This window comes from Schistocerca americana, chromosome 4 (assembly GCF_021461395.2).
Source record: "Schistocerca americana isolate TAMUIC-IGC-003095 chromosome 4, iqSchAmer2.1, whole genome shotgun sequence".
In the NCBI taxonomy this organism is placed as follows: Eukaryota; Metazoa; Arthropoda; class Insecta; order Orthoptera; family Acrididae; genus Schistocerca; species Schistocerca americana.
This window is the reverse complement of record NC_060122.1, coordinates 585646671-585671901: the sequence shown is the minus strand read 5'-3', so window position 1 is coordinate 585671901 and position 25231 is coordinate 585646671. Positions and strand designations below refer to the sequence as shown.

Sequence of the window (25231 nt, the reverse complement as noted above, 5' to 3'; positions counted from 1 at the left end):
TGAATTTCCTAGAAAAGCGGAACACGTATTTTTTTTCGTTTGTAACTGGGAAGACAAATACCAATTGTCATATATATAGCTAAAATATGGTTTCAAAATGAAATATTTTCATAAAACGTTTCAACCTGTAATTCACCTCCTTAAGCGTTGAGTATCCAAACTCACAGAGAAGCCAAATACAAATTATCATAGTATTATCTTCAAAAATGCTTGTATAATGGAATTTTACCACAAAAACTTTCTTCCCCTATTTCACCCCCATAGGAGTTCAGATTCCAAAAACTGTGAAACACGTATTCTTTATTTCTAACCAAGAAGCGAAATTAAAATTTTCATTAGCTTTAAAAATGATTTCACAAAGAAATAATTCATGTTGTTGTTGTTGTCTTCAGTCCTGAGACTGATTTGATGCAGCTCTTCATGCTACTCTATCCTGTGCAAGCTTCTTCATCTCCCAGTACTTACAACAACCTACATCCTTCTGAATCCGCTTAGTGTATTCATCTCTTGGTCTCCCTCTACTATTTTTATCCACCACGCTGCCCTCCAATGCTAAAACTGTGATCCCTTGATGCCTCAGAACATATCCTATCAACTGGTCCCTACTTCTAGTCAAGTTGTGCCACAAACTCCTCTTCTTCCCAATTCTATTCAGTACCCCCTCATTAGTTACGTAATCTACCCATCTAATCTTCAGCATTCTTCTGTAGCACCACATTTCAAAAGCTTCTATTCTCTTCTTGTCCAAACTATTTATCGTCCATGTTTCACTTCCATACATGGCTATACTCCATAAAAATAATTCCAGAAACGACTTCCTGACACTTAAATTTATACTCGATGTTAACAAATTTCTATTCTTCAGAAACGCTTTCCTTGCCATTGCCAGTCTACATTTTATATCCTCTCTACTTCAACCATCGTCAGTTATTTTACTCCCCAAATAGCAAAACTCCTTTACTACTTTAAGTGTGTCAGTTCCTAATCTAATTCCCTCAGCATCACCCGACTTAATTCGACTACATTCCATTATCCTCGTTTTGCTTTTGTTGATGTTCAGCTTATATCCTCCTTTCAAGACACTGTCCATTCCGTTCAACTGCTCTTCCAAGTCCTTTGCTGTCTCTGACAGAATTAATTCGTAAAACACCCCATTAGGGGTTGAATTTCCAAATAACACTGAAACACGTTTTTTTTTTTTTTTTTTGTTGTTTCCAACAGAGAAGTCGAATACCAATTTTCATAGATTTAGCTTCACAAATACTTAATAGTTCTTTAATAATGACTTTTTTTAAACTTTCACCCACTGTTTTACCTCCATATGGGTTAAATTTCAGAAATATGCTGAAACAATATTTCTTTATTTCTGACCGAGAAACCAGATACCGATTTTTGTAGGTCTAATTTCAAAATTGCATTAATAGTGACATGTTTTCAAGAAAACCTTTCATCCCCTATTTCACCGACTTAGGGATGGAATTTCGAAAAATACCTTTTTAACCGACGCCTACAGTATAAAATCAAAATCCTCTGTAAATATCAAGTTTCTATCCTCAGTGGTTGAATTGGTCGATGGTGACACAGTGAGTGAGTGACTCAGTCAGTCGGGACACGAATAACCAGTCCCTAGTTGCAGTTCTGTTCCGCCGTGTGGTTTTTAATTCTTCTAAAGGAAGCTCTAGCGTTAAAAGGTTTTGCTTTTCACATTTAACCAAATATAACACTGATGATGATAATTTATGGCAATGTTTGCCGACAAGATAAAGAATGCAACCTTTAACGCTAGATTGCGTACTCACGGCAGTTCTCCTTGGCCGTTTTTAGGTACGACTTGGAAAGAGAGAAAAATTAATGAATGATAGCCGATGCGTTGGTTCTCGATTGTGTTCAGGAGACGTACAGATTGATTGCGCGAAAATAGTTTCTCAAATGACCTCTTAACCCGGATTGCTTTCACGCAGTCAGACTCTTCAATGAAATTACCTAAGGGAACTATTTGAATAATAAAAAAAAAATTGGAAATGAATGCAAAACAGTGAAATTTTGTAAAAAACAGTTGTCAGATCGGAAATTGAACACATTAATGGTCTCCCAAATAGAATCGAGACACCGCGATAAAGAGCGAACCTATAACAAAGTTCATTTAAACATAAACATTATTTGTGGTTAATTTAAAGAAAAGAATAAGCATAGATTTTCTGTGCAGTGAAGCATCAATATATTCTCAAAGAACAAAGGCGTTAAACTATAAACATTAACAAATTTACAATGAATACAAAACTTACATTTTTATGTTTTTCTCGTGCATGGAGCAGTCCAACAATGGCTGCTTTTGTATGTGTGATATTTTGTAAAAATTAAATGTCCTGGCGTGCGCGTAAGTATTTTTTATCGTCACAAGGTTTACAAAAGGGTCTTTTTTTCTTGGTGATAACGCGGTTTTTCACACTAAATGAAATATAACTTGTAGCGGTGCTACACAACACGTCTTAACAAGTCGGCGACCAAACATCAAAGGTAATCAAGCACATGTTAACATATCGGCGACTAGAAGTACAACTAACTATAAAGACTCTAGAATTTTTCTAACAAATGATAAATTGTTCTTTCTTCTGTTTCGCAGCTTCTTGCTATCAAGCGCTGCGGCAATGATTTTAAATATCTGCGCCCAGCGAGTCATAGTGTTTAAAAGTACCTTTTAAACTCTGGCCGCGCGTCTTGGTATAGGCGCGCGTTATAAACAGATTTCGTTTCTTTACTCTCGCGTTGTCATGCTTAGTATCATTACAAACTACGGCTCGATGGCTGTCTTTTTCTCATATGCAAAATGTCTGAAATCCAATAATATCACAAAGCACAAATTTCAGCCTTTGTTTTTACCGTATTGTAAACGGTCTAAAAGGGCGTAACCATTTCGTGTATTTGTACTAACTGAAAGCAGTGCTTTGAAACTTCTTCTCGAAAAACTATGAATTTTGAAGTGCACAAACCTGCATCATGAAGCGCGTGATGTTTATGTCATTGAGCTTGTCCACGAGGTCGCCGGCCTTCTCCAAGGAGAGAGGCACCATGTAGTAGTAGGGGAACTCCACCAGCGCCAGCGCCGCCATCACGTGGTACAGCTTCTGGCGCGTCACATCGTCTGCTTCTGACAAGTTCAGGTACCTGCGAGATAGGCGAAAAGTTTTAGAGAAAGATTCAGTACCTTTAACACTGGTTTTAATCAAGGTAATATCTGGCCAGGTTTCTCGAGCAGGAAAAACATTTGTTGAGAGCTTAAGATCAGCTTTCGGTGGATGCCAGAGCTCTAGAAAGTTACTCGCAAGGGGAGGCCACGATCACGAATTTGTTTCAAGCTTCGTACACTTTCAGTTCTGGTCCATTAGGACAAGATAATGTGCACACAGCAAGGCGTACTACTTCGACGATTTCGAAAAACTGGCAAGAGAACTTTTAAGCGTCAGTGATACACCGCCGCGTTACGATCCTGGGCAGAACATGGCACTGGTAATGATATTGGAGTTGAAGTTCCGTAAGTGGTTGATCGCTGGATCGAGTCCCGCTCTTGTTTTCCTTTCTTTTAAATTCATATTTTTCAATACTAGTCATATTATTTCATACATATTACTTTTAAAAGTAATATGATGAAGAACACGTGTTTGCTTGAGCCTTTATTGAATTTCCAGTGGTATTTGGTGGTTTGCTAATCTTTATTATCACTATAAATATTACATTTGTAGGTATCTACAAGTAAATGACTAAATGCTTAAGATTTTACTGAAAATATATGCCTATCGTGATTTCCGAAACCTTTTGGACCTGTAGTCGGGTAAAGTACCGAGAACTGCTTTGCACCGGAACGCTTCGATCGCCAGACACAGGTTTCAAGGAGGAGGCAAGCATCGGAAATAAATACGTGAAATGTATTCACGGTTGCTAATATGGACAGCCATCAGGTGTTCCAAGCAATGACGACGATGAAAATATATGCTGTGTCGGGATTCGAACGTAGAGTTCGCGCTTACCGTTTTACCATTAGGCTGCCCGAGCACGCTTCACGGCTGGACCCAAACTTCCATATGACGTCAACCATATGTCTAGAACGTACACTCGTACATCTATTAAGTATATTCTCGTACAGGGGGGGGGGGGGGGGATATTTTAATTGAAAGTCGCTTTCCCGGTGTCGGTGGATAAATGTGATGTTGCAGTACCTGTGATGTTCAGAAGTACAATGCAACATCCGATACAGATTTTCACCTGATGATTCTCCAGATTCGCAACTCCGAATACATGTCATGTGCTTCATAACGACTGTGGTCGCCGCAGTGCCTGCATGCCTGTCCGAAGGAACATTATACTGTACTTCTGAAAAACAAAGGTAGTACAGTATAGAATCGTATCTATAAATAAAGATGTAGATAATTTTATTCAGTAGTACAATGTGTTACAATATGACAGAATATGAGGGCAACATACGATTAATCGTCGTATGTGCTGACAGCATTACAGGTTGCAGGATGATATTTTCCATATAGACACGGAAAACATAAATTAAAACGCCACCTACTACATTCAATGGATGTCACTTTCCCGCATGCTCAGGGAATCTTCAGAGGTTATAAGGAAAAACAAAGATCAATGATATTTTGAAAATTTTCTTTCCATTTCTAACGACAATTTGGATGCAAACCATGCGTAGCGCAACATTTTCGTATATATCTCTGCAAAAATTTGCGATGTGCAATTGAGTGTATTTTAATAGACCTTCACGAGAAGGAACGTCTCGTTCATTGACAATCAAATACCAACAAGTCTGAAGGCGCTTGATGCAGCTTTTAACTTACCTTTAGAAACAAAAGAGGCATAATACTTGTTGCAACAATAAAGATTAGTAAACAGTGAAATAACATTGCAAAATTCAAAGACAATTAATTCAAATACACGTCTCGCTTCGTCGTATAACCTTTCAAATGTAATATGTAGACAATAATATGACTAGCGTTGAAAAAGTGTAACTTAAAGAGAAACGAGTGCGACTCCATCCAGTGCTCCACCATTACGGAGCTTGAACGCTAACCACAGGAAGGCCGCCGTGTCGTGAGCAGGGTCGGAAGGCGCCAGTACGTCACTGACGAGCAAAACTTCTCTTGCGATTTTCTCGAAATCACCTGAGTAGTACGCCTTACTACTTGCATAGTACGTGGTCCTAACGGGCTACTAAAAGTGTACAAAGTTTCAAGTAAATTCGTGATCCCTTGTTTTAGCGCAAGTGTCAATCAGACGTTTTCTGAAGGAAGTGCTTCGTAAGTGTATAATCGACAGATATGTCCGAATGATAGGACCATTTTCTCCGTCATTTCTCTGGACAGAACCTCAAGGAAAACGTAGATTCGTTAGGATGGTGGTGGGGAAAATTATTCGCCTAACTCTCCCAATTCTATATATTCTTAGTGAGTGATGGATTTTGTGCCGAACATTATCAACTGGTCTGAAAGCAAAACAAACTGCCATATAATAAAGGAATTAGCTTGAAGGCTACTTTCTGTATTTCACCACCTTAATCAACCACAGTAACAGAATACCATTTACGCTTGACGCGAATTTCTGGTGGAGCAGCTGTCTTTACATTGTTACTGGAACTGCGATCGACTCTCTTGTCAATTTCAGGACATTTATTGTACTCTTCCCGATGATACTACAAAACTGCAGGAAAATATCGTAGTATTCTGAAACTAAACTGCGAATTTTTGAATTTTCTCTGGCTAATTGTCATAGTACTGACTAATTGAATTGTTAAAGTGGAAGAACATAATGTTTCAAAATAAGAGTTGTGCCTAATTTCCTGATGAGCTTTTATTTTGGCTGTCTCTATTTTTCTTCTTAGCACCGTGTTTATCGCATTAGCGTAACAATTTCTGTAGGGGAAATACGAAAGCGTACCCACACATGAGATGGAAAGTACGTCCGAGAAATACAAATTATTGTAAATGTAGCGAAAAAGTTGACTTTCTGGTGTGAAGCACGACATGATTAAATCGAGTAATACAATATCCGAAGCTGGAAAAAAACCTTTAACAGTACATTGTCAAGAAAAGACGCTAACGTCGAGCAACATTAAAGAACAAGATGTTTGCAACAAACAAAACATAAACAATTATAGTGACGCTTAACTTAATTTGTAGACCAACACGAATTTGTAGGAGACAGAAAGTATTAATAGTTTCCCTCTGACGAGAAAAAGGCGAATTTGCGTTATTTTCTGACTCATGTTTTGTTAATATTAGGAAATCCGTGCATTTGTTGTTGTTGTAGCAAAGAGGAGAGATATAAAGGCCTCCGGAAAAGATACTGAGCTAGTCGCTGAAAGAGAGAACGGGAGCGGGCAAAATTTGATAACCCAGACAACCAAAATTTATGACCATACACCGCGCAGAATGAGCTGTGGCGTTGTCGTGGAGCAAACACACCCTTGGACAGCTTTCCCTCGATGCTTTGTCTTGACGACCTCCTGTAATCTCGTCAGGATTTTTGGGTAGACTATTCCTGCGATAGTTTACCACTTACGAGCATAATCTACTAGCACCATACTATGGCAATTCCTAAAAAACAGCATCACTTGCCTGATAATACTTCTGTTCGTCATTTTTGGCGGTAATGAATAGACATGTATCCACTAATCACTTTGATTCTTTGCTTCGCAGCCACTTCCATGTCGTCTAAAGAAGTGATGTGCGTTAGCTTGACATAGCTGCAACTTTTCTTTTGCTGTTAGGTCAGTGGGCATTTGGAACAGAAGTGGGCAGTCGCGGAATCTAGTGGACGGCGACATTTTTCATGTTCAGAACGTGCAATACAGGGTATTTATAAATTAGTTATACAAAAGTAACCTTAACTTGCGGAAAAGGTAAATAACTAACAGAAATGTTTGATACAGCACTGAGTGCAGTATATCTTCAAGTTTTATTTACAAATGTTCAAGATGATACCCTTCGTAACACGACATATGTCCTATCTGTAGTCAAATCCTATAAAGCAAGTCGTGAGGTTAGATGGCAGCTTCTGATGTCATCCGTTGTCGCACTTCACACAAGAGTACAAGCAGAAGAGTTAGTAACGTGGTACTCAAAAAGATGTGTATTCTTGTCTGCCTATAATTTTATTTATTTAACGTGGAATAAGATTACACAAGCCCCAACACTATTTATGACTCAGTAGCCTATTTAAAATTTATAAAGTGCTCTGATTAAAGATGATGTTATTAAGTACAATTCGTAACTACAGTGTTTCACCCTAAATAAACAAACATTAATGTAATTGAAAGAAGTGACTGCTACAAATCTTACACTGACTGACATGGGATTGAAAACTTAAACCTTCCAATAATAGTGCGGCACTTGCTAGCACAGTTGTAGTCTAACAGCGTTGTCTGCGTTTTGTTGCCAGGAGCTACACTACTGGCCATTAAAATTGCTACACAACGAAGTTGACGTGCTAAAGACGCGAAATTTAACCAATAGGAAGACGATGCTGTGATATGCAAATGATTAGCTTTTCGGAGCATTCACACAAGTGTCCGCAGCTCATGGTCGTGCGGTAGCGTTCTCGCTACCCACGCCCGGTTTCTCGGATTCGATTCCCGGCGGGGTCAGGGATTTTCTCTGCCTCGTGTTGACTGGGTGTTGTGTGATGTCCTTAGGTTAGTTAGGTTTAAGTAGTTCTAAGTTCTAGGGGATGATGACCATAGATGTTAAGTCCCACAGTGCTCAGAGCCATTTGAACCATTTTTCACACAAGGTTGGCGCCCATCGCGAATGCGGTTTATCGTATCGAGATATTGCTGCTCGCGCTGGTCAAGATCCAGTGACTGTTAGCAGCATATGGAATCGGTGGGTTCAGGAGGGTAATACGGAACGCCGTGCTGGATCCCAACGGCCTCGTATCACTAGCAGTCGAGATGACAGGCATCTTATCTGCATGGCTGTAACGAATCGTGCAGCCACGTCTCGATCCCTGAGTCAACAGTAGGGGACGTTTGCAAGACAACAACCATCTGCACGAACTGTCCGACGACGTTTGCAGCAGCATGGACTATCAGCTCGGAGACCATGGCTGCGGTTACACTTGACGCTGCATCACAGACAGGAGCGCCTGCGATGGTGTACTCAACGACGAACCTGGATGCACGAATGGTAAAACGTCATTTTTTCGGATGAATCCAGGTTCTGTTTACAGCATCATGATGGTCGCATCCGTATCGAGATATACCACAACTTTTTATTTACAGCATATTGAAATGGCGGCAGTCTCTGGCAGCACCCAGAAGCAGCGTCAGGTGGAACCTTGGACGCAACATCTAGAAATTCCACCGTACGCACTGGTCCAGCGAACACATTCTCAGTGCTGGTTCACAAGCTCAGGGTACCTGGCCAGCAACAATGACGTCTGCCCATCTTCGCTAAGGCTCAACAGTAGCTAAGTCGGGACAACGATGGGAGGAATTCTTTGTGACAGCAACATCTGGGCAAAACAAAATCATTGAGCATTCTTCTGTAAATGAGCAGTAATACATCGGAGGGCTTAAACAATTAAACCTCAGCAGAATATCATAGATACCTCAAAGGCGGGCTCGAGAATCTGATGATTAATTAATGACATACTAAAAAAAAATCAAAAAATTTAAACTACCCGAACAACACCTACGCTGTAAAAGGATTAGAAGTTTAATCAAGAACGTCAATTAGAGTGCACCACAAGTTTCTGCTGCTAGTAAGGCCCGTACACCGTTGTTTTATTATATATTTTTACTAGCTGCAAACAGGAGCGACTTATTTTCAGTTATCTGTGTAATTACTAGTTTATTTTTGTAATTTCTTGCATGTTTGAATGCTTACTAGGCACAACCTTTTATTTTAATAACAGTGTAGCGTAGTCTACTGCCATTACTATCGACTCTTGGATCGTCCCTCGTATCGTAAAGGCTTTTGTTTGTTTTGGTTAGAACAGCTCAGTGTCAGTTAGACCATCAGTGAAAGAGCACCACAAGTTCCAGGCGAGTACACCATTCGTCTATTTCGTATTTTTACGAGCTTCAAACGTAAGCTACTCCAGTAATGGATAGGAACTGTGATTGCTGTATACAGATGTGAGCTGAGTTGTTGATCCTTCGCTCACAGCTCCAGGCTGTGTTGGCTCCTGTCACACAGCTTGAGGCTGCTTCCAAGGGGTATCATTGTGGGAAGTCGGATGCGGGTATGCGAGGGACGTCGAGCACATCCCATGTGTCCTCCGATCGGTCCACTGCTGTGGCCGCCCCGGCACTGCCTGCATTGAGGTTGATCCCTCACCTGTGGTTGAGTGGAAGATCATTCCAAATTCTGGCAGGCAGTGGAAGACTTTCCGAGGGGCCGATTGTAATGCCTCCCTAGTTCGTTTGACGAACAGGTTTCGGCCGTTATCTGTAGCTGACATAGCCTTTGAGCCGGATGCAGTCATCCATCCTGTTCCAGAGGGAGCTTCTCGGCCTGCAAGGGCTGGACATTCACAGAGGGTGGGTTTGCTGGTAGTTGTGAGCTCCAAATTAAGCGCGTAATGGGGCCCCTGAGGAACATGGCTGCCAAGGAGGGGAAGGAAACCAAGTGCACTCCTTGTGCATACCAGGGGGAGTCATTCCGGATGTGGAAAGGGTGCTTCCGGATGCCACGAAGAGTACAGGGTGCAGCCAACTGCTGGTGGCGGCACACGTCGGTACCAATCGGAGCAGATTCACACTGGTTTCGGGCAGTTAGCCTCAGTTGGTAAAGACTGCCAGTCTTCCTTGCAACATTAATCTCTGCAGCATCGTCGACAGAACCGACTGTGGGCCTTTCGTGCAGAGCCGAGTGGAGGGTCTGAATCAGAGGCTTAGGCGGTTCTGTGACCGTGTAGGCTGCAGATTCCTCGACTTGCGCCATCGGGTGGTGGGTTACCGGGTTCTGTTTAATAGGTCAGGAGCCCACTACACACAGGAAGCGGCTACACGGGCAGCGGGGGCTGTGTGGAAGGGACTGGACCGTTTTTTATGTAATAGGGTCTCGGGAAACACCAGAAAGGGCGTCCGTCTAATTGGGGGCAGGTAAAACACAGTAAGGTAGTTGTAGAAACGATAGGTATTGTAGTTGTAAGTTGTCGTAGCTGCGTTGGGAAAGAACCAGGACTCCAAGCCCTAATAGAAAGCACTAAAGCTCAAATAGTTATAGGTGCGAAAAGTTGGCTAAGCCCGAAAATAAGTTCAGCCGAAATTTTTTCAAACGATCTAACAGTGTTCAGAAAGGATGGATTAAATACAGTTGGTGGTGGAGTATTTATTGCTGTCAGAGGTAGTTTGCCTTGTAGCGAAATTGAAGTAGATAGTTCATGTGAAATAGTATGGGTAGAGGTGATACCTGACAGTCGTACTAAACTATTAATTGGATCGTTTTACCTACACCTCTGACTCAGAAGACATATTTGCTGAACAGTTCAAAGAAAACTTCAGTCTCATTTCAAATAAGTACCCCACTCATAGAATTATAGTCGGTGACTTAAATCTATCTTCGATATGCTAGAAAAACTATACGTATAAAGCCAGCGGCAGGCACAAAACGTTATCCGAAACTGTACTGAATGCTTTCTCAGAAAATTATTTTGAACAATTAGCTCATGAACCCACTCGAAGCGAAAATGGTTGCATACTTGACCTCTTAGCAACAAATAATCCTGGACAAATAGTAAGTGTTGTGACAAATACAGGGACTGGCGACCACAAGGCAGTAGCTGCTAGGCTGAATACCGTAACACTTACGATCATCAAAAAGAAACGCAAAGTACATTGATTTAAAAAAGCTGATAAAAATGCTCATAACGCCTTTTTAAGAGACAGTCTCCACTCCTTCCTATCTGATCTCTAAGCGTAGAAGAGATGTGGAATGATTTCAGAGACATAGTATTGATGGCAATTGAGACATATGTACCACATAAATTAATAAGTGATGTTAGTGATCCCCCATGGTGCACAAAACGGGTCAGATCGCTTTTGCAGAAGCAACGGAGAAAGCACGCCAAATTTAAAAGAATGCGAAATCCCCATAATTAGCAAAGTTTTGCAGACCTTCAAAATGTAGTGCGTACTTCAATGCGAGTTGGTTTTATAATTTCCACAACGAAACTCTGTCTCGGAATCTGGCAGAAAACCCAAAGAGGTTCTGGTCATACATAAAGCACACCAATATCTTCATCAATATCTTCACAGCGCGATAACAACGGTGAAATCATTGATGACAGTGCCACTAAAGCAGAGTCATTAAACACGGTTTTCCGAAACCCCTTCATCAAAGAAGTCGAAGGAAATATTCCTGAGTTCCAATCAAGAACAACTGCCAAGATGAGAAACATAGAAGTAGTTATCCTCGGTGTAGCAAAGCAGCTTAAATCACTTAATAAAGCCAAGGCCTCCGGGCCAGATGGTATACCAGTCAGGTTCCTTTCATCGTATGGTGATACAATAGCTCCATATTTAGCAATTATATACAACCGCTCGCTCACAGAGTGTTCCGTACCTAAAGACTGGAAAATTGCTCAAGTCATACGAATACCCAAAAATGGAAATAGGAGTAATCCACTGAATTACAGGCCCATATCATCAACGTCGATTTGCAGTAGGGTTTTGGAACATATACTGTATTCGAATATTATGCAGTAGCTTGAAGAAAACGATTTATTGACACATAGCACGGATTCAGAAAACTTCGTTCTTGTGAAACACGACGAGCTCTTTATACTCATGAAGCAATGAGTGCTATCGACAGGCGATGACAAATTGATTCCATATTTTTAGATTTCCAGGAGGCTTTCGACACCGCTCCTCACAATTGTCTTCTATCCAAACTGCGTGCGTATGGAATATCTACTCAGTTTTGTGACTGGATTCGTGATTTCCTATCAGAAAGGTCGCACTTTGTAGTAATAGACGGAAAGTCATCGAGTAAAACAGAAGTAATATCCGGCGTTCCCCAATTAAATATTATAGGCCCTCCATTGTTCCCGATCTATGTTAACGATATAGGAGACAATCTGATAACCCTATCATATTGTTTGCAGATGATTCCTTCATTTACGGTCTTCTAAAGTCACCAGATGGCCAAACCGTATTGCAAAATGATGTACATAAGATACCAGTATGGTTCAAAAATGACTCTGAGCAGTATGGGACTTAACTTCTGTGGTCATCAGTCCCCTAGAACTTAGAACTACTTAAACCTATCTAACCTAAGGACATCACAAACATCCATGCCCGAGGCAAGATTCGAACCTGCGACCGTAGCGGTCATGCGGCTCAAGACTGTAGCGCCTAGAACCGCTCGGCCACTCTGGCTGGCACCAGTATGTTGCGAAAAGTGGTAATTTACCCTTATTAAGGAAAAATGTGAAGTTTTTCACATGAAAACTAAAAGAAATCCTCTAAATTTATATTACGCGTAAGTCACACAAATCTAAGTCTGTAAATTCGACTAAATACTTAGGAATTACAATTACAAATAACCTAAATTGGAACGATCACGTAGATAATGTTGTGGGTGGAGGAAACCAAAGACTGCGATCCATTAGCAGAACACTTAGAAGGTGCAACAGGTTTACTAAAGAGACTGCTTTCACGACGCTTGTCGCCCTATTCTGGAGTATTGCTGTGCGGTGTGGGATCCGCACCGGATGGGACTGACGCATGACATCGAAAAAGTACAAAGAAGGGCGGCTCGTTTTGTATTATAGCGAAATGGGGGAGATAGTGCCACAGACATGATACTTGAATTGGAGTGGCAATCATTAAAACAGAGGCGTTTTTCGTTGCGACGGGGTCTTCTCATGAAATTTCAATCACCAGTTTTCTCCTCCGACTGCGAAGACATTCTGTTGGCACCCACCTACATAGGGAGAAATCATCAACACGATAAAATAAGAGAAATTAGGGCACACACAGATAAATTTAAGTGCTAAATCTAATGTAGGGAAAATAAAAATCTTAGTTGCCACAGCACATTTATTGTTTTCTTTGACACAATGACAGAAAATGCGCTATATCGTTAAGTGGTTCCGGCCACTATTGGCCTTCATCAGAACTATTAGATAGGTGTGTAAGTTAGTAGCGTTTTTGTTTTCCGTTTTGGTGTTCCGGTTACTGTAGGTTTATCTATTGATTGTAATTTTTATTTGTAGTTATGTACAGAAAAGCTAAAGAAAAGAATTTCTAATTGACTTTGCCATGTCTATGCATAAAGAACTACATGAAAAAAATCAATGAAAATTACTTTTCTTAACGATTCAAAGCAGTTTCTTCACACTGGATAGAAAACAAGGTGCAAATGTTATCTATGTAGTTGGTGCACTCCTTATGCGCAGGCAAACGACGTCTGTGGGCGGAGTAGGCGAAGTTAGCAGTAAAGACTTAATTAAAAGTTATCTCTTAATTAAAGGATCTGTTTAAAAACCAAGTAACGGAATTGTTTATAAAAGCACCTATCAAAGGCGTAAGAATAAACTGAATATCAATATGTTACTATACTAAAACTTCATGACGAACTTTTATGTCATAAAACTTCAATGAAACCTAGAAACAACTTTAAATAGAGGAAAATTACTAAAGTGCAAGCTTTTGACAGAATTATAGTACACGTTGTGAGATCTGAAATGAAACTAACATTATGTTCAAATGATTCAAATGGCTCTGAGCACTATGGGACTTAACTGTTGAGGTCATCAGTCCCCTAGAACTTAGAACTACTTAGACCTAACTAACCTAAGGACAGCACACACATCCATGCCCGAGGCAGGATTCGAACCCGCGACCGTAGCGGTCACGCGGTTCCAGACTGTAGCGCCTAGAACCGCTCGGCCACTCCGGCTGGCGAACATTATGTTCACAATACAGAGAGAGCAGCTTGTGTTGAAATTTGACAATAGGCGGCACTCACATATAGGCCACACGGACTCGCAGGTCCAGGCGACTGACGAGTCACTCGCTGTTTATATATTATCTGCTCAAAAGTATCCTGACACCTGTTAGTGGACCTTAATATGAGCTGTGTCTACCCTTCGCCTTTATGAGGGCTTTAACTCTGCTGGTGTCTGAATGTCTGTGGAGGAATGGCAACGCATTCTTCCTCAGCAGACGGAACCAGAAAAGGTAGTGACGTTGAACGCTGAGGTCTGGAACAAAGCCCACATTCTGACTCATCCAAAAGAGGTCCCATTGGGTTCAGATCGGGAGTTGGTGCAGGGCTGTCCGTTTCAGAAATGTTATTCTTTACAAACCATTGCCTTAGAGTTGCTGCTTTATAACAGGGTGCATTGTCATGCACATACAAAAAGTAATTTTTTTTGCAATAATGATGATTGACAGCAGTTTGGAACAGATCCAAAAGAAAAATTCTCTGAATGCCAATAACTTGGCGTCATTTGTATTAGATGCATGTGTTCTATCTGTTCGTGACACAAAAAAATTTGAGCAGCATCTGGACACGAACCCGTATTTCCCGCTTGTCACGAACGGTCCCCTTGCCATGAGGCTATCCGTGCACGTCTTCCGGGCCGACCCAAATACGTTCATACCACATAGTCTACATCCTATTTTTTTTAATTATCAGTCTTCTAACTGGTTTGATGCGGCCCGCCACGAATTCCTCTCCTGTGCCAACCTCTTCATCTCGGAATACCACTAGCAACCTACGTCCTCAATTATTTGCTGGGTGTATTCCATTACCCATCTTCCTCTACAATTTTTACCCTCTATAGCTCTCCTTAGTACCATGCAACTTATTCCCTGATGCCTTAACTGATGCCCTACTATACTGTTTCTCCTTCTTGTCAGTATTTTCCATATACTCCTTTCCTCCTCCATCGACCAGGTTAGCCGAGAGCGCTAATGCGCTGCTTCCTAGTCTTGGGTAGGCGCGCGGGCCCCGTATCGAATCCGTCCGGCGGATTGCCGACGAGGGCTGGTATGCCGGCCAGCCCGGATGTGGCTTTTAGGCGGTTTTCCACATCCCACTAGGTTAATACCGGGCTCAGTTACACGAGTCGCAGATATTTGAAAAGGCTCCCACTATTTCATGTCTTACACTAGACGAAGATAGATGGGGTACACTAATTCCGTCCCAGAGGGCATCCGGACACCCTCCGACACTAACATCGCCAAATCCATAGTAACGAGTTCGACCCTGCGTTGAAGTGGGCAAAGGCCCCAGGAAAAGGTGATGACTCCTTTCCTCCCCCATTCTGCGCAGAACCTCCTCTGTCCTTACCTTATCAGTCCACATAATTATCTACATTCTTCTGTGGCACCACATCTCAAATGCTTAGAATCTCTTTTCTCCACTTTTCCCACAGGCCGTGTTTCACTACCATACAGTGTTGTGCTACAAACATACGTTTTCAAAAATCCTCCTCGAAGTAAGGTCTATATTTAATACTAGCAGACTCTTCTTGGCAAGAAATGCCCTTTTAGCCATTTATAGTGTGCTTTTTATGTCGTCCTTGCTCCGTCTGTCATGCGTTATTTTGCTGCCTAGACAGCAGAATTCCTTAACTTCATCTACTTTGTGATCACCAATCCTGATGTTGAGTTTCGCTGTTCTCATTTCTGCTACTTCTCATTACTTTCGTCTTTCTTCGATTTACTCTCAGTCCTATTCTGCACTCATTAGACTGTTCCTTCCATTCAGCAGGTCTTCTAATTCTTCCTCACCTTCGCTGAGGATAGCAATGCCATCAGCGAATCTTATCATTGATACCCCTTCACCTTGAATTTTAATTCCACTCTTGAACCCTTCTTTTATTTCCGTCATTGCTTCTTCGACATACAAATTGAACAGTAGAGGCGAAAGACTACATCCCTGTCTTATACCCTTTTTAATCCGAGTATTTTATGCTTGGTCCTCCACTCTTGGTTCTTGTACATATATTATCTCTCTACAGCTTACCCATATTTTTCTCAGAATTTCCTGTATCTTACACCATTTGACATTTGCCAAGCGCTTTTTCCGGGTCGACAAATCCTATGAACGTGTACTAAGTTTTCTTCAGTCTTATGTGAATATCAACCGCAACGTCACAGTTGCCTCTCTGGTGCCTTTAGCTTTCCTAAAGCCAAACTGATCGTCATCTAACACATCCTCAATTTTCTTTTCCATTCTTCTGTATATTACTCTTGTCATCAAATTGGACGTATGAGCTGACAAGCTGATTGTGCGATAATTCTCGCACTTGTTCATCTTTTGTAGACTTCGGAATTCTATGGATCATATTTTTCCGAAAGTAAGATGGTATGTCGCCAGACTCATACACACACCAACGTGATTAGTCGTTTTGTTGCCATTTTCCCTAATGATTTTAGAAATTATAATGGAATATGATCTACCCTCTTTGGCCTTATTTGATATTAAGTCCTTCAAAGCTCTCTTAAATTCTGATTATAATACTGAATGCATTATCTCTTCTATATCGACTCCTGTTTCTTCTTCTATCACGTCATCAGACAAGTCTTGCCGCTCATAGGGGCCTTCAGTGTATTCTTTCCATCTATCCATTCTCTCCTCTTGATTTAACAGTGGAATTTCCATTGCACTTTTAATGTTACCGCCTTTGCATTTACTTTCAACGCAGGCTGTTTTGACTTCCTATATGCTCAGTCAGTCCTTCCGACAATCATTTCGTTTTTGATTTCTTCACCTTTTTCATTCACGATTTTCGCCTTAGCTTCGCTGCGCTTTATATTTATTTCATTCTTAAATTAGTTGTATTTCTGTATTCCTGAATTTCCCTGAACATTTTTGGATTTCGTCCTCTCATCGATCAACTGAAGCATTTCTTCATTTACTCATGGTCTCTTCGCAGTTACCTTCTTTGTATCTATGTTTCTCTTTCCAACTCCTGTAACTGCTCTTTTTAAAGATGCTCATTCCTCTTGGAATGAGCTGCCTACTGAGCTATTCCTTAGCTCAGTATCTATAGCCTTAAAAAACTTCAATCGAACCTCTTATTCCTTAGTACTCTCGTATCCCACTTCTTTTCGCATTGCTTCTTCCTGACTAGCCTCTTCAACTTCAATCTTCTCTTGATCATTACTAAATTGTAATGTGAGGCTATATCTGCTCCGGGATATGCCTTCAAGTCCAGTATCTGATTTCGTAATCTCTGCCTGACCATCTGTATCTCCCGGCCTTTTCCAATTACGCCTCCTCCACCTCTTGTGATTCTTGAACAGAATATTCGCTATTATTTCGAAATTTATTGCAGAGCTCAACTAATCATTCTCCTCTCTCGTTCCTAGTACCAAGCCCTTATTCTCCCTTTCTTCTACTCCTTCCCCTCCCTCCCTTCCTCCATCCGCGCTGAAGTCCCTATGACTATCACATTTTCGTCGCCCTTTACGTACTGGATTACCCATTCAGTAACTTCAAATACCTTCTCTATCTCTTCATCTTCAGCTTGCGACGTCGGCATGTACACTCCTGGAAATGGAAAAAAGAACACATTGACACCGGTGTGTCAGACCCACCATACTTGCTCCGGACACTGCGAGAGGGCTGTACAAGCAATGATCACACGCACGGCACAGCGGACACACCAGGAACCGCGGTGTTGGCCGTCGAATGGCGCTAGCTGCGCAGCATTTGTGCACCGCCGCCGTCAGTGTCAGCCAGTTTGCCGTGGCATACGGAGCTCCATCGCAGTCTTTAACACTGGTAGCATGCCGCGACAGCGTGGACGTGAACCGTATGTGCAGTTGACGGACTTTGAGCGAGGGCGTATAGTGGGCATGCGGGAGGCCGGGTGGACGTACCGCCGAATTGCTCAACACGTGGGGCGTGAGGTCTCCACAGTACATCGATGTTGTCGCCAGTGGTCGGCGGAAGGTGCACGTGCCCGTCGACCTGGGACCGGACCGCAGCGACGCACGGATGCACGCCAAGACCGTAGGATCCTACGCAGTGCCGTAGGGGACCGCACCGCCACTTCCCAGCAAATTAGGGACACTGTTGCTCCTGGGGTATCGGCGAGGACCATTCGCAACCGTCTCCATGAAGCTGGGCTACGGTCCCGCACACCGTTAGGCCGTCTTCCGCTCACGCCCCAACATCGTGCAGCCAGCCTCCAGTGGTGTCGCGACAGGCGTGAATGGAGGGACGAATGGAGACGTGTCGTCTTCAGCGATGAGAGTCGCTTCTGCCTTGGTGCCAATGATGGTCGTATGCGTGTTTGGCGCCGTGCAGGTGAGCGCCACAATCAGGACTGCATACGACCGAGGCACACAGGGCCAACACCCGGCATCATGGTGTGGGGAGCGATCTCCTACACTGGCCGTACACCACTGGTGATCGTCGAGGGGACACTGAATAGTGCACGGTACATCCAAACCGTCATCGAACCCATCGTTCTACCATTCCTAGACCGGCAAGGGAACTTGCTGTTCCAACAGGACAATGCACGTCTGCATGTATCCCGTGCCACCCAACGTGCTCTAGAAGGTGTAAGTCAACTACCCTGGCCAGCAAGATCTCCGGATCTGTCCCCCATTGAGCATTTGAGCATGTTTGGGACTGGATGAAGCGTCGTCTCACGCGGTCTGCACGTCCAGCACGAACGCTGGTCCAACTGAGGCGCCAGGTGGAAATGGCATGGCAAGCCGTTCCACAGGACTACATCCAGCATCTCTACGATCGTCTCCATGGGAGAATAGCAGCCTGCATTGCTGCGAAAGGTGGATATACACTGTACTAGTGCCGACATTGTGCATGCTCTGTTGCCTGTGTCTATGTGCCTGTGGTTCTGTCAGTGTGATTATGTGATGTATCTGACCCCAGGAATGTGTCAATAAAGTTTCCCCTTCCTGGGACAATGAATTCACGGTGTTCTTATTTCAATTTCCAGGAGTGTATATCTGAACTATCGTTTTTGGTGCTGGTTTGCTAACGATTCTGATGACGACCACTCTAACACTGAACTGTTCACAGTAACTCACACTCTCCCCTACGTTCCTTTTCATAACGAATCCTGTCCCCGTTATCCCATTTCCTGCCGCTGCTCGTATTACTCTGTACTCAGTTGACAAGAAATCATTGTCTTCTTTCCATTTCTCTTCATTGAACCCCACTATATACAGTAGATTGAGCCTCAGCATTTCCGTTTTCCTACCACGTTCAAACTTCTGACATTCTACGCCCCAGCTGACATTCTACGCCGCGACTCGTTAAACGTTATCCTCTCGTTGGTTGTCTAATATTTCTCTGATAACCACCTTCCCGTTGGAAATCCCCTTCCGGAGATCCGAACGGGGGACTAGTCCGGAATCTTTCGCCAATGGAGAGATCATCATGACACTTTTCAAGTACAAGCCACGTGTCCCTAGGATACACATTGTGTGTCTTCCACTCAGTGGTTTCCATTGCCTTCCGCATTCTCATGTAGTTGATTATAGCTCGTTATTCCGTGTTCAGGGGCAGTTTTCCACTTCACGGGCAAGATAGTGCCCTGGAGCTCTGTATCCGCACCTTCGCTCTCTTTGACGAGTCCATTGGCTGAAGGAGGGGTGACTTCTTATGCCGGATCAATGAAATTACAGTGACATCCAGATCTTTAGCTGCTTACAGGCGTTGATAAATATCAACGGGGACAGTTGAAAATGTGTGCCCCGACCGGGACTCAAACCCGGGATCTCCTGCTTGCATGGCAGACGCTCTTTCTGTCTGAGCCACCGAAGACACACAGAATAGAGCGACTCCAGGGACTCATCTCAGGAACGCTCCCCGTGAGACCCACATTCACAACTTACTGTCCACACACTACATTTGTAGCGCCCCTGCCCACTATACTCATTCCTCGCGGCAGTCCGTCTACCGATTCCTGTAAGAATTCGGGCAATGTGAATGCATCCGCACTAAAGGAGAAGATCATTGGCCGGTAAGCCTGCCGGCCACTGTGGCCGAGCGGTTCTAGGCGCTTTAGTGCGGAACCGCGCTGCTGCTATGGTCACAGGTTCGAATCCTTAGTTACGTTTAAGTAGTTATAAGTCTAGGGGACTGATGATCTCAGATGTTAAGTCCGATAATGCTTAGAGCCATTTGAACAATTTTGAGCCGATAAACCTTATCTATATGAAGATGGTATCTGTTCTTTTGGGCATGTCCGGAACCCCGTCCCCCGTCCCCCGTCCCCAAATAAGAAACGTGTCAAATACTGAGACCAACAGATTTTGAGCCCCGCGTTCACTTCTGTCAACTTAGTAGTACCGAACTTCGTACAGTCTGTTGTTTTCACGGATGAGTCCTCATTCATCGCTGATAGTGTTTTCAACAGCGGCGACTGCCATATCTGGAGGGAGGATGCTCCGCACGCCACCCACATTCGTGGCTACCAGCAACGATTCTCTGTCAACGTACGGCCAGGCATTGTCCAAGATCACCCCAAAAGGGACCATATTTGCAGCCTCCCCGTTTGACTGGTCCACATCATCTGGCCTTCATGCGGGATGTACCACCAAACATTTTGGAAGCTGTACCTCTTGTTGTTCGCGAAAGGATGTGGTTTCATCACGACGGTGCACCGGCCAGTTTCGATGTTAATGTCCAAGAGCACGTGTACAACAAGCCTTCATCACTGAATTGGAAGTGGAGGTCCTGTTCCACGTCCAGCGCGATCGCCGGATCTCACACCTCTGGAGTTTTTGCTCTGGGGCTGCGTCAAGACTTTGGTGTATGAAACCGCAGTAGAAATGGATGAAGACCTGCTTCCCAGGATCCAAGTTGGCTGTCTCCTCTTGCAACAGACACAAAGTTTTTTGAGAGGTTGCGGCGGACCTTTGCGCATTGGAGATGACGGTCGTCACTCTAAACATTTATTAAGAGATATGTTGTTAGGCGGTGCACAATATGTTTGTCCATGACACAGTAAAATAAGCATTTCCGATCTTTGGTTCCCTGTCTCAATATAATTAATTGTGCACCCAATATGGCTTGTTTCAATTTGACCCAGAAGGTTTGAAATGCTTTGTATGTACCATTGAAGACGTTTTTTCGTAGAGCCGATGTTGTGTCTCTCCTTTTCTGTATGCGCGCCATTGGTGTTTTGCTATTGGCATAGGATTCCTGTTTCAAACTTATATCGAGCAATCTGCCAGTGTAGCTGGTGTAGCACTTGTCACACTCCTGGAGCTGTATTCTATAGACCCCAGATTTCTCAAATTTATCTATTTTAATTAGAAGAGCAGTTGTGCAGGCTTTGCCAATTCTGCTCCCAGGTGTCCCATTCCTGCACATAAAAAGTGGAGCACAGGCCTCAAATAACACTTGCACCCGACATTTTATTCGGTTGATAACACGTTACTTGGAGCCCGTTTCATGCTGTTTTCTATCGATGTGGACAGTAATATGGTCACTGTATTTTTTAATTTGTCCCTTGTGCATTCATGTACTTTTCTTTCCCTTTTCTAGTTCTGATGATGCTCAATAGTGGCCGATACTAATTAACAATTAAAACCTTTTCTGAAATATTATGAAAGAAAATATTAAATGGACGAGTAAGTAAAACCCATTATTACCACGAGAAGTCCATTAGTTCCACCACCAAATACACTTTTTTCTCAAAAATAGGTGTCACTCTCTGCATTGTGCATCGAAAAACAAACAGAAAGGAGAAGCCAGCAGCTGGTAGGAATATTTTAGTGCCTGTACTTTTTTATGATGTCAAGGCTGCGGATGTCTTACTTGCCTAAATATCCCTTATTTAAAAAAAGTTTTAAACAGTACATTAAAAGTCAGCCGGTTCTGGGACTGAAATTCATTAATTATGTAACATTTACACAGTTTAAGAAGATAGTAAAATTCTGAGAGCACATTGCTTTAAACGATCGCTCTGAACTGGAAGTAGTTGGATTTAGTACGAAGACTGGTGGGTTTCCGAGCTCCCTTTAGCTAGTCACGAGTCAACTACACACGGGAAGCAGCTACACCGGTAGTGGGAGCTGTGTGGAAGGGACAAGGCGGTTTTTTAGGTTCGAGGTTCTTGAGAACTTTAGAAAGGGCGTCAGTCTAAAAGAGTGCACGGCACAGGAAGTTAGAGCTAACAACAACCGGTTTGTAGTTGCAAATTGCCATAGCTGTGTTGGGAAAGAACCAGGGTACTAACCGCTAATAGAAAGCACTGAAGCTCAAACCGTTATAAGTACTGAAAGCTGGATAAGGCGAAAATAAGTGAAGCCAAAATTTTCACAAGGACCTCACAATGTTTAGAAAGAATAGATTAAAGGCGGTGGAGTGTTTATTGCTGTCGGAAGCTGTTCACCTTATAGTGAAATTGAAGTAGGTAGTCCCTGTGAGTCAGTCGGAATAAATTAACAACTGATTCCTTCTACCGACCAGCTGACTCATATGGACAAAAGACTAAAATGCTGAACAGTTCAAAGACTACTTGAGTCTCATTTCAAATAAGTGCCCCAATCACACATTTATAGTTGATGGTGACTTCAGTTTACCCTCCGTTTGGCGAAAATTCATGTCTAAAGTTAGTGGTAGGCATGAAACGTCGTTCTAAATTATTTTGCACAATTAGTCCAACAGCCCACTCGAAGTGTGAATGTTTTCGAGAACACACCTGACCTCTTAGCATCAAATAATCTTGATCAAATATTGAGCATCATGACAGATACAGGGATTAGTGACCACAAGGCCGTTGTAGCAAGTCTGGATACGGTAACATCCAAATCCACCAGAAACAAACGCAAAAAACATCTATTTAAAAAGCACATGAAAATTCTCTTGACGCCTTCATAAAAGATATCTCCACTCCTTTCGAACTGGCTATGTTAGCGTAGACCAGATGTGGTTTAAATTCAAAGAAGTGCCATCCATGGAAACTGAGAGATATATACCAAATAAATAAATTAATGAGAGAGTGTACTCATCTTCCGTGGTACACAAAGCGAGTGACGATACCTTTGCAGAAGCAACAGAAAAAGCGTGCCAGATTTCAAAGAACGCATAATTCCCAAGATTGCCAAAGTTTTACAGAAGCTCGAAATTTAGCGCGAACTTCAATGCGAGATGCTTTTAATAATTTCCACTTCGTGTCGAAATCTGGCAGAAAACCCAGGGATTCAGGTCATGTGTAAACTACACCAGCGCCATGATGCAGTCAGTACCTTCACTGCCCGGTAACAATAGTGATGTCACTGGTAATGATGCCACTAAAGTAGTCATGACTAAACACAGTTTTCTGAAACTCCTTCACCAAAGAAAGCAAAGTAAATACTCCAGAATTCGAATCAAGAGCAACTGACAACATGAGTAAGTTAGAATTAGATATCCTCGATATAGCGAAGCAGCTTAAATCGCTTAATAAAGGCCGGGTCTTCAGCCCAGACTGTATACTAATCAGGTTCCTTTCAGAGTATGCTGACACAATAGCTCCATACATAGCAAACATTTACAACGTTCGCTTGTCAGAAGATTCGTATCTAAAGACTGGATAACTGCACAAGTCGTGCCAATGCCCAAGAAAGGAAATAGGAGTAATCTGATGAACTACAGACCCATATCACTAACGTCGACTTTCAGAAGGATTTTTGGAACGTCTACTGAGTTCAAACGTTACGAATTACCTCGATGAAACGATTTATTGACAAACAGCCAACATGGACTGACAAAATATCGTTCTTGTGAAACACACCTAGCTCTGTATTCTCACTAAGCACTGAGTGCGATCGACAGGGGATTTCAAATTGATACCACATTTTTAGATTTCCAGAAGGTTTTCTATGCTGTTCTTCAGAAGTGACTTCTAATCAAATTCCGTGCCTATGGACTATCGTCTGCGACTACATTCGTTATTTCCTGTCAGAAAGGTCACAGTTCGTAGCAACCTACCGAAAGTCAAGTAAAAGAGAAGAAATATCTAGTGTTTCACAAGGAAGCGTTAGAGGCCCACTGCTGTTCCTGCTTTCAATCAGAGCAGCCTTCTTAAGTTGTATATAGATGATACTGTCGTTTACTGTCTTGTAAAGTCATCAGATTATCAAAACCAATTGCAAAATGATTTAGATACCTGTATGGTGCGAATAATGGCAATTGACTCTAAATAGTGAAAATTATGAGGTCATCCACATGAACACTAAAAGCAGTCCGCTAAATTTCGGTTACGTAATATATCCCACAAATCTAAAGGCTGTAAATTCATGTAAGTAATTAGGGATTACAGTTACGAATAACTTCAGTTGGAACGGTCACTTAGACAATTTGAAGGTGAAAACAAACCAAAGACTGCGATTTATTGGTAGAACATTCAGAATATACAACAGGATTATTAAAGAGACTGTTCACATTATTCTGATATGCCCTCTTCTGGAGTATTGCTGTATGGTTTGGGATCCACCTCAGGTGCGATTGCGAAGATACCTAACGGTTACTGCATGACTAGTTGCCATACGAGCAAAGAAGCGTCTTTACCTGTGGTTACTCGTACTTCAGGTACTTGGGCTATGTGCGGACCTGTATAAAAAGAATAGTTCGATGTAGTCATAGGGACGAGCCATGCACGTCAGCTATTCTGCCCGCAGCTAATTCGCTGCGTTTAATAACGTGTAGCTGTGATCCTACAGTCAAATAGTCTATGCATTAGCTAGAATTGCGAACCAATAAAATATGCGAAAACATAAAATAAAAGATAAATGAATAATATAATAAAACTATTCTATTCTAACGTCTGTAATTAATGAAGACGACAAGGAATTATACTGAATAACGTTTTTTGAAGAAACACGTCTCAGATAAACGGGAAGTGGTACTACGATATTCATGTTAAATGCAGACAGAGAATACCCTTACCAAATGCAGTAAAGTTACTTGGAGAAAGTTACAAGAATGGGAGGAAAACGTCAGACTAAATAATCAACAAAGACTCGCGAAACTAAGCCCATTTCGCGATCACAGTACGCGAAAGATTCTCCAGCTCAAAATAGTTCAGAATTCAACATGAGGATTCACAAATTAACACACGGGATACAAAGAATACTAACTCACATTCTGTCTATGCGCAGTTCCGTATTACAAGCAGAAAAAGTTAGTCACACGCTGGAGCACACTCGGATCTCCCGAATTGTAAAGTCCCTTCGGAAATACGATAGCGGCCGTTCACTGCCCAGAATGAAACACCTTCACGATCGAATCAC

The 25231-nt window shown here is 42.4% G+C and overlaps 1 protein-coding gene across 1 annotated transcript in view; it reads right to left on the bottom strand.

Moving 5' to 3' along the window:
- The window catches only part of LOC124613629 (sodium channel protein Nach-like), an 85300-nt gene that overhangs the window by 27330 nt on the left and 32739 nt on the right, over positions 1 to 25231 (bottom strand). Inside the window, exon 3 of the mRNA XM_047142343.1 lies at positions 2991 to 3165. Within this exon, the coding sequence (XP_046998299.1) occupies positions 2991 to 3165 (175 nt within the window). The remainder of the gene's footprint in view (positions 1 to 2990; positions 3166 to 25231) is intronic.